The sequence below is a fragment of the Palaemon carinicauda genome, chromosome 22, assembly GCF_036898095.1.
Source record: "Palaemon carinicauda isolate YSFRI2023 chromosome 22, ASM3689809v2, whole genome shotgun sequence".
Classification (NCBI taxonomy): Eukaryota; Metazoa; Arthropoda; class Malacostraca; order Decapoda; family Palaemonidae; genus Palaemon; species Palaemon carinicauda.
In genome coordinates, this window is record NC_090746.1 from 72,112,635 (window position 1) to 72,123,458 (window position 10,824).

At 36.7% G+C, this 10,824-nt stretch overlaps 1 protein-coding gene across 2 annotated transcripts in view; it reads right to left on the reverse strand.

The window, feature by feature from the left end:
* Positions 1-2,085: 2,085 nt before the first annotated feature.
* Positions 2,086-10,824, reverse strand: part of LOC137616539 (tubulin alpha-3 chain) — a 22,537-nt gene continuing 13,798 nt past the window's right edge. The window contains exons 1-3 of one of the 2 annotated variants that reach the window (XM_068346384.1): positions 7,248-7,397; positions 5,914-6,136; positions 2,086-3,399 (exon numbers count right to left, since the gene is read on the reverse strand). In XM_068346384.1, coding sequence (XP_068202485.1) covers positions 2,270-3,399; positions 5,914-6,136; positions 7,248-7,250 — 1,356 coding nt within the window. In that variant the 5' untranslated portion in view covers positions 7,251-7,397 and the 3' untranslated portion in view covers positions 2,086-2,269. Of the gene's footprint in view, positions 3,400-5,913; positions 6,137-7,247; positions 7,398-10,824 lie in introns of those variants that run through there. The other variant, XM_068346383.1, reaches the window with a different exon arrangement.

The following is a 10,824-nucleotide window of genomic DNA, read 5'->3' on the forward strand; positions in this document are numbered from 1 at the left end:
GAAATAGAATCTAGAGTTAATTATAGCCAGATGAACTGATAATGGGGAAGCGATGCAAGTCTACTCTACAGCAGTCATGTCAAAAGTGGTTGAGATAGCGAGTGTAAGGAAGACTCTTCCACTAACACTCCCCCGCTCAAGTGAGTACCACCTTAACTAAGTTTTTCATGGCTGTGAACACCCATCTGCTAAGTTATTCCTAGTAATGATTGAGGGTTTATGTTCATGTGGGAACTAAGATTTATTATTGATGTAAAATAATCCTTCATTGATCATTTCCATCTTTCGCCAGAATATTACCCGTACTTTAGGATGAGGGTTTGTAATCACGTAGTATCTAAGAATACAGTACTTCCACAAACGATGACATACTAAACAACAAAATCAAACTTTTTTTTTTTTTTTTTTACTTGCTATTATCACATTAAAATACACTTAAAAATTAGTTTCTTCTTAATATAAATTTCTGCTTAAAGACCATTTCTCCTTGATTTCTGGACAAGTAACGAGGAATTCTCCATTGAGAAGTGCAATTCAGATGTCATAGAATTCATAAGGTCTGTCTCTGGTGTAGTCAAGAGGATATCTATCAGTTCTTGTAATTTCACGAACATTTACGGATAATTTTCAGAGAAATTTTAGCAGCTCAATTTACAATATCCATGAAGACCAGACCTGCTATAGAACTCATTAGTTCATTTCAAGTTTTTGTTGTCAAACATGGGGTTTGCTTTAAAGGTAAGTTATCTCCTGTAGGAAGTAAATTCTCAATACCAAGGTCAGCACTGCATAAGCTAGTGCTCTTCCATTAATATGCAGCCAGAACTGAAGTGCATAGTTCTATAAGAGGATTTATAACTACTTCAACTGGCTAATGGCTTCAGAGATAGGTCAAGGTATATAGTAAGGAATTTGAACTAAAGAATACAGTATTGCGTATGGACGAGCCGCCTAGGACCATGCATGTAATGGTAAGGGATGGACAAACAAGATCATAGGATATATTTCCAGTATATTCCCCTTTTTCATATTTCATAAAGCATGAAAGGGCGTTCAAGTTTCATGGTTAAAAACTGCAAAATACCTAAGTTCAACTAAACTGGTAACCTTTTCTGAATTATAATCTGCGGAGTTTTTCAGCAGCCATTACCTGGCCCTGCGTGGGTGCTTATATAGATTGGCAGTTTTAAAGACATTGTCCTGGTTCCTAGGACAATGTCCCTGTCCCTAGCCTCTGCCATTCACGAGTAACCAAGATATCCTATGAAATTCTTATAAATTTATGCTCTTCTGTAGCACTGCAAGGTCTCACAAGAGGTTTTTTAGTTGAACTCTGCGATACATACTGTAATGCTGTAACTATTAAAACTATCTTGCCTTTCAGAAGCAACCTTCAGTTCAGATCTTTACCACTGTAGACATTAAAAATCTTCAAGGTCATTTTGGCAATGTTAAATTCCTGTGGTGCTAGGTTACAACCACTTAGTAACAAAACTAACAGGCAATTCAATATTTTGCTTTCAATACCCATAGACTAAGTCTGATAATCATGTACCGAGTTTTTTACACATGAAATTTCCATATAACAATGGAAATGAAGACCTTAATAGTAAGCTACAGATTATCGCAATACAGTGAATAAAAAAAATTCTTTCCAACCAGGAGTATTACAGATTTTCAACCTTAAAATTAGGTAAATATCTGGCTTATGGGTTTGATACCAGAGAACATGACCAAGCCAAACTTGCTTATTGATAAATCTACGCAACCAATCTTTTAATTAGGTTTTTAGAGCAATGTCAGGTTAGCGTTTCAAGTACTGTACACAAAAATAGCACGTGAAACCTTATGCACATGCAACATTGAATATGTTGTAACGTTGCCAAAATGGCCAGATAGTAACCAGGATGATGCTGCAGCTCTCCAATCTATGTTTAAAGAATGTTAGACATGCTATCCTAGAGGGTCTGGTATTTAATTGAATTTGGGATGGATGAATTCAATAACATTCATATACAAGAGTACCAAGACTAGATATTAATGACTACAAATATAGCAAAAGGTTTTGAAAATTGATAAAGTAAATATTTGAACAAAATTTTATTCAATTTGTGAAAAAATAAAATAATTTTTCAAATTCACATTGGTATTCTATTCTGGAATGAGATGTTTATGGACCAATCTCTCTCAAGAAGAGGTCTTATAATTGAACCAAATGAAAATGAACACAAAGTTTAAAGACAGATAAGGAAGAAATAAATTAAAGTTCTCAATATTCGTCACCTTCAGCCTCTCCTTCTGCATCGGCTGAATCGACACCAACTTCTTCGTAATCCTTCTCCAAGGCAGCGAGATCCTCACGGGCTTCAGTGAACTCTCCCTCCTCCATGCCCTCTCCAACATACCAGTGGACAAAGGCACGCTTGGCATACATCAAGTCAAACTTGTGATCCAGCCTGGCCCATGCTTCTGCAATAGCAGTAGTGTTGGACAACATACAAACTGCTCTGGATACCTTGGCCAAATCACCACCTGGGACAACAGTTGGGGGCTGGTAGTTGATGCCAACCTTGAAGCCAGTTGGACACCAGTCCACGAATTGGATTGACCTCTTAGTTTTGATTGTGGCGATGGCAGCATTAACGTCCTTGGGTACAACATCACCACGGTACAGCAGGCAACAGGCCATGTACTTGCCATGACGGGGATCACACTTTACCATCTGGTTGGCAGGCTCAAAGCAGGCATTGGTAATTTCGGAAACTGATAGCTGCTCGTGGTAGGCCTTCTCAGCAGAAATGACAGGGGCATAGGTAACGAGGGGGAAGTGGATTCTGGGATAAGGCACCAGGTTAGTCTGGAACTCCGTCAAGTCGACATTGAGGGCACCATCGAATCTGAGAGATGCGGTGATCGAGGAGACAATCTGGCCGATGAGACGGTTCAAGTTGGTATAGGTGGGTCTTTCAATGTCCAAGTTCCTGCGGCAGATGTCATAGATAGCTTCGTTATCAACCATGAAGGCACAATCGGAGTGTTCAAGGGTGGTGTGGGTGGTCAGAATGGAGTTGTAGGGTTCAACGACAGCAGTGGCAACTTGAGGGGCGGGGTAGATGGCGAATTCCAGCTTACTCTTCTTGCCGTAGTCAACAGATAATCTTTCCATCAGCAATGAGGTGAAGCCGGAACCGGTGCCACCACCGAAGGAGTGGAAGATTAAGAACCCTTGCAGACCTGTGCAGTTATCAGCAAGTTTCCTAATTCTGTCCAATACCATATCGACGATTTCCTTTCCAATAGTATAATGACCTCTGGCATAGTTGTTGGCGGCATCTTCCTTGCCAGTGATAAGTTGTTCAGGGTGGAACAGTTGGCGGTAAACCCCAGTTCTGATTTCATCTGCAAGGCAAAGGTTTGTTAGTTAATAAGGTTCAGCATATTGAGAGTAACTTATGTGCATTAAAAACGTTCAGCTTGAAAAAAAAAGTTCGAGGATGTTAAAAATGGGATATAAAAAAAGTCAAGTTCAAAATGTTCAACTTCAAAATAGGTAACAAAATCTGTGCACAATTTGATGTTCATCTTCATAAAAAAAAAAAGTTACTGGAAGTTGAAAGTGTTTAGTTCCAAAAAGTAAGGCACCAAGGTTTGTGCAAGTTGCAAATGTTAATCTTGAAATAGTTCAGCTTTTTGTTTCTAGCTTAGAATATTATATTAGTTAATCTTGGAGAAACGTAGGTGATAAACGGTACACTATGTCTGTCCCTAACCATTTCTGCCTAGCCTATGTAAACCCATGGATGGAGACTGGAATAAAATAGGATGAAAATCAATAAATAATACCATAAATGTGTATAGTGATGACAGACATCACTAATGATGAACTGCATAACCTTGATTGGTTATGCTCAAACTGCTAGACAAAGCTTGACAAGCCAATCTATTAAAGGGATTTTGACGAAGGAAAAATCTTATTTCTGGGCGAGGAACCTGTGTCGCTCCGTGAAATGCTCCTCTAGCCCCATTTCTAAGGCATAGTTATTGCTGAATATACCAGAGAAAATTAGTTGCATAGAATGCCAGGAATAAACCTAGCTCGGTATAGAAAACTGGGGCGTGATTGAACCACGACCATAGATCCCTCACCAATTAGACCTCTCCTTCAAGATGTGAATGAGAAATTACCTGAACGGACGATATGCGAAAATAGACTACTTTGGAAACAACCTAGCGGACCTTAGGGGGCACTTAGCAAATTCCAGCCAGACTACTGACCTCACAGAGTTGACATTCTTGCCATATGGAATCAATCCAGGCAACACTTCAAACATCAATGGACCCAAACTCTGAGAAAACATTTGCTGACAATGTTCAGGAAAAGAAATATCAGTTTAGCGATATAGGAATAAAAGCTATTGAGCTCCAAACAGCTGGAAGATTCCTATTTTGTTCAGAAAATATTGAAATTATGAAGTGTATTACAACGAATGTGGATGAAGAGAAAAACTAGTGAAAATAAGGAACACACAAAACTAAAGGACATAATCGCCGTTGCAAAGGCGAAGCCTCAACGTGAATCTTATCGGATCTGGTAATTATCTCAACTAAAGTAACTAAAATTACTGGAAAAAGACATGAGGTTGACCAGGCACTCAAGAGATATTCCTATACTTAACACGAGGTCAACTACGAATGGAAAGGTTGTAAACTTTACAAATAATTATCAGAGAAGAGACGGCAAACAGTTTTTACATAGGATGCTGACACTGAAGAGAAAAACGGAAAAACTGAAACAAAATATAATGACAAGCAATGTGTACAATGATGAAGATTGTGTAGTAAATGCCGATTCAAAGAAATCACTGCTTGGACCAAATCCAAAATAAAAAGATGAGTAGTCCTGAAGAAAAATTCTTCGAGTGGGACCACCCATTATGAGCAGAGTGATCCTGGAGTTCGAACTATTCATGATAATGGGGAAGTTTCGTTACGATGAGGTACGTGATAGGTACCACGTGATCACCTGCTACTACTGTCAGAGATATGGACACCTTGAAAAGATTAAAAGTCTAAGAATGATGATAAAAGTCTGCGGGTAATGTTCTAGAAAAAAATCCACCATGGAGTAATTTGCAAACGTCTAAGTGTATAAACTACAGAGTTAAACCAAGCGACCACAGTAAATTTACTGTGGCTATGTAAATACACAATCTGTAGGTATGAGTATTCAAATTAGAGAATTGATAAAATAGTTGGACAAAAAAGCATAATCTGAAACATGGTTCAATAACTTGGACAAGGTAAAGGTTACCTAAATGACAACCACCCCCTTTTTTCCCATAGAGAAGGTAGGTCTATCGGCCTATGCTATCAACATTCCCTGTGATCATGACCCCCGTCTGTCGGGAGAAGTGTTAACCGTCTAACGATCACTTGTAAAAGTAAAAGCGAATATAAGTGCCCACGGACGGAAGACTAATCTACTTTGTTTGAAAAAAAAAAAAAAAAAAAAGTGGAATGGGTTAAAAACTGAAGGTACTTGGGTAGGTTATAAACTAGCAACAAATCGTGACACGAGAATAGCTAGATAGCTTCAAACTATTGGAAGCTATACATGTCTATAGTAGGCACCAGAGTATGCGGCCCCAAGACTACATACGCTCTCACGAGACATCCAAATGAATTCAACCCTGAAGGCTTTCAAGAGGAAACTGAAAACTTATTCCGTGAGTCAATAGTGAAGAGTTAAGTAATTGAATAAGATATGCAACTAAATACTCTAAATGAACAAGGTAATAAGCTAGGGGAGGTCCTGTAGTGAGTGGGGTTCCCCTGCTGTATTGGACCGGAAAAGAAGCTGTCACAGTAAATCTAGATTTATGTTAATCAAGACCAATTCTACAACCAACTTACCAATTACGGTGGGTTCAAGATCTACGAATACTGCTCTGGGTACGTGCTTCCCTGATCCAGTTTCACTGAAGAAGGTATTAAAGGAGTCGTCACCACCACCGATGGTCTTGTCAGATGGCATTTGTCCATCAGGCTGGATGCCATGTTCAAGGCAGTACAATTCCCAGCAGGCATTGCCCATCTGAGTACCAGCCTGGCCAACATGGATTGAGATGCATTCACGCTGAAATGAGAAAACAAAGTATTATCAATTTGAAATTTAAAAGACAAATAGTGCCTAGCAGAAAATGTGGTTGTTACGAAAGTTGACCAAATTTTGAATTTTGGCTTAAAACTCAAAATAGTGCCTAGAGGCTAATGTGGTTACGATAAGCAAATTAGTCAAATTAAAGATTGGAGCTAAAAGTGTCTTTAGCCATAACTCAAGTTACTCATTCCCTGTAATACAGGAAAAAATACCATTGTCCTGTTACACCTGGACAATTTTAAATAAAAACTAGCTTTTAAAGAAATATGACAAACAACATTCTGAAGGTTCCTTGGTGGGTATAAATTTCTCTAAGTTTTACGCCCAATCACAACTAAAGACCTTAGGACGCGAGGTTTATGTATTAAGAGCATACCAACATTAAACTACTCAAAAGTTCAACCGAACTAAGTTTTTATGAAAGTCTGAATCACTTTTTTCAACGATCATAGTAAACAATTTCCGTTGTTAGTGGCACAAAACATTTCAAATTTGAACAATTATAGGCTAAGGAAATATACAAAAGTATACTACCAAATATAATCAAGCACATCAAAGTGTTTAAGTAATTTTCACAACTCGCATTAGAATCTGGGAAAATTGTCTGGAGCTAAAAAAATTGTGAGAACGTCAATAGGTGCAAATCGTGTAATTAAATATAAATGGCGAATTTAGATGACGTTTGGAAACCGAAATTTTAATTACACGATAAGATTGATTTCTTGGACTTATAGAGCATAAGACCCCATTGAAGATTGCTTCGTGTTCGTCAGAAATATAAATGTGTGGCTTTATTCAGAATATTTCGTCCACAATTATAATTATACCATGTATTCTAAAGATAGGCTTAGGAAAATTCCAGCCACGCCTTAATTCCAAGACGAAAGACAAGGGATACAGGAAGATTCCGCGACCGGCAACCGTTGAACTCAATACCGCGCCCTTTCAAACAAGGACCCTCTTCTCGCGCCCGCCCCACACCCAGAAAATTGAACGCTTTACGTTATCTATCCATCACTAAAACCTTATAATAATGGTACTATACAAGTAAAAATGGAAAACGAAATATCGAAAAAACCAAACTCACCATTGTGAAGTATTTAAAATGATATTACGTAAAGGAACGTACGAGTGACAAGATCACAAGAACCGTCAGTGGTGCTCTCGCAATCTCGAATGAATTGAAAGTGCGCGGCCAGTCTATTTTATAACTTTTATGACGTCATACCACGCACTCCGCTGATTGGTTTAGCCTTATAGTACCATGAGTTCATTGGCTCAAAAGTGGTACAGTAATACCAGTTATAAGAATATTTCCGATATTTACCTTTGTCATTATAAGATTGTGTTTGTCGCCATGAATAGACAATAAACATATTACTAGTCTGGTTTAATAAGCAAAATAACCACCTAGTACAACTGTTTTGATCATCTTAAGGAGCAAAAACAACAAACATAAACACAATTGGAAACTATCTTACGAAAGGAGATTCAAGTCGGTTATTCGCATAAAATGTAATCGTCTTTAAATCAATATTTTCTTTCTTCTTTTGCTGGTTTTAGATACTCCAGGCCTTTACACTTTAGTTATCAAATCAAACATGAAATAGGCGTTCCTTAAAAACCAAGCACCATAGCAAATATGTTTCTACATACACAATTGGAGGATGTTATGGTAGACTTTTCAAATGTTAGGAATGGCCCATCGACCGTTATGCAGCAGGCGTAGGGGAGGTCTCGTTTCATCTGCTTCTTTGAAATTTATCTTTTCATTATCATATAACCGATAATATAACTTTAAAATGGAAAGGCCCGTGATATTCTCGAATTCCTAAGTGATAACGTTAAAGAAAACGCGAAGAAAGGACTGAATATAAAGTTATATGTGTTATTTTCCGCCTATTTCAAAGCATCATCATTACGTTATAATCTCATTTGGAAATCACTTAAATATACTTAGTTTTATTGGTTACGATAAATGTACAAACGCAAATCACTGGAACCAAGTTGTTCTGGATTACTCCATATAATAACTTGGTTTACATAAATAGAGATTATATCATTTTTAATTAATTCAATAAATTTATCTTTTTGTTTCCATGAGTAACTTTCATTTGCAGTGAAGGTAAACGATAAAGATCAGGAAACCATACTTTTTTGTTTTTCCATTTTCTGAACTTTGCAAATATTATATGAAACATTTCAAACTGCATAAACCCATTTCAAAAGTCAGTTGCCATTATTTATTAATATACCAAAATATGCAAGAGTTTAATATATTCAAAAGGAAATGTGAACCACATGTTTTGGTAGCCTAGACGGCAGTTTTTATTTAATAAAATATACGTTGGGATAAACACTAAGACAGGAAAAAGATCAACATGAATACGAGAGCAAACTAAAGCAGTGGATATTTTAACAACAGGTAAGAAAAAGAAATGGACATAGGAAGGACATAATGAGAATGACAGATTATAGATGGACATTAAGAATAACAGATCTTCCCCGACAGTTCCATTCTGTTCGTAATACTAGACATGCAGTTACTTCTAATAGCCAGGCCTTTTCCATCATGAGGCTCTATACTACACAGTATTCTAGAAGTTTTATTCCAGCTGTGACAAAGTTGTGGAATGAGCTTCCTAACCGGGTAGTTGAATCAGTAAAACTTCAAAAGTTTAAACTTGCAGCAAAGGTTTTTATGTTGAACAGGCTGACTTAAGTCTTTTTATAATTTATATATGAAATGTGTTTTAATGTTGTTATTTTTGTTTTAAATATTTTATTTTAATTGTTCATTACCTCTTAGATTGTCTATTTCCTTATTTCTTTTCCTCACAAGGCTATTTTTCCCTGTTGGAGCCTTTAGGCTTATGGCATCTTGCTTTTCCAACTAGGGTTATAGCTTACCTAGTAGTAGTAGTAGTAGTAGTAGTAGTAGTTGTTGTTGTTGTTGCTGTAATAATAATAATAATAATAATAATAATAATAATAATAAATTGGATACTTAGAGATTACAGACGAAGCAGGGGAAGGAAGAGAAGACGTTGAATTGACAAGCCAGGAAAATTTTGTATCTTGCTATAAAATGCGTTTCAATTTAAATCTAAATATATTAAAGAATTATAATTATCAGTGACGAGTAACAGCTTGCCAACATATTCTCTCATTAAGACATCGTAAGAGTATTAAAAGTAAGGCTTCAACTCTCAGTTGATTTGGAATTAATTACCATATTAATTAAATATATCTTAGTTATCTATTAATCGAAACGATGGATATTACTGTATATGAAGTTTTTATTCGATTGATAAATGCTACTTGAATGCGTAATAAATTTAATTAGTTCCGTAATTAACGAAACTTTTAATATCAGATATTGACAGATGGTTTGCATGAATGCCATTTAGATTTTGAACGACCTTTGATTGCCAGGGCATAATAGAATAAAAGAAAAAGCTCATAATATATAAACTCATTTCAAAATCCTTTATCAAAAAGTTTACGGTTAAGAATGAAACGGTATTTTACTGCAATGAATACTGTTAAAAGATACACTTTCATTTTCTTAATATCTTTTGTAAATCCATGAATGAAATAATGTAATTTATTATTATTTAATAATTAACATAAACAAGATAATGTATCCATTTCTAATAAAATATTGTAAATGTCTGGGTCTAATACTCGGTGTTACTACGGGATGCTGTCCCAATGACTCACACCATGAGATCATCATAGCCTCCATTTTACCTCCCACCCACCTCTCCCATCTCCATCTCCCATCTAACCCTCCTCCCTACCAATGATGCCACAGTACCCCTAACACCACCCACCCACATGTGAAATCTGTCTGCGATAATCTGTTATTGTATGCTTGAGTTGGACTATTTTTTTTTTCTAAGTTGATTTTGGTGTAAAGCCAATGCTGTGATATACTGTAACTTCTTGTTTTCATACTTGTCTATTCCTTAAAGAAAAGATAGTTTATACCACGCTGACCAAGTGCAGATTAGTGATGGTGGAAGATTTTTTTTTATCGTTTATAGCAAACCAACCTAGTAGGGGTGGCCCTGACTAGTACAGCTCTGTCGATCATGGCGTTACACAAACCCTTTTACCACGATAAGGTATCCCCACTTACAAAGGAACAAATATATGTTAATTCTTTAGGGTGATGTTTGCACCAGTTTACAGAGAATCATTTTAGGCTGCAATTAGAAAATATAAATCCATAGGAGGTTTTCTTTCAAATTGAAGCAACAGTTCCTTTGCAAACTATATATTTGTCGCAAACGCCGTTGAAATAAGGAATACTGCAAACAGATAGAGTTACCATTTAGCAATTGCTCGAGCGTTAGCTGCATTTATATTAGTCTCATTGTCTCCACACCCTTTACGACACTCATCCACAGGATATGACTCCAAGTCCTACTTGACAAGAGTATGAGGGTATGTATGAGGTGATGTCATGCTGTCTGATGACGTAGAGATCACACTTGAGAGAATGTGTGATGGCTTTGAAAATCAGTTTATGACCTTTCGAATTCATAGCCAAGGGAAATTCAATATTATTTACCGAGCTTCGCCATTGGGAAGTAATTTATTTGAGTAAATTCAAACGAAATGATCTTTCATTGGAAATACCACAAACAAACACATCG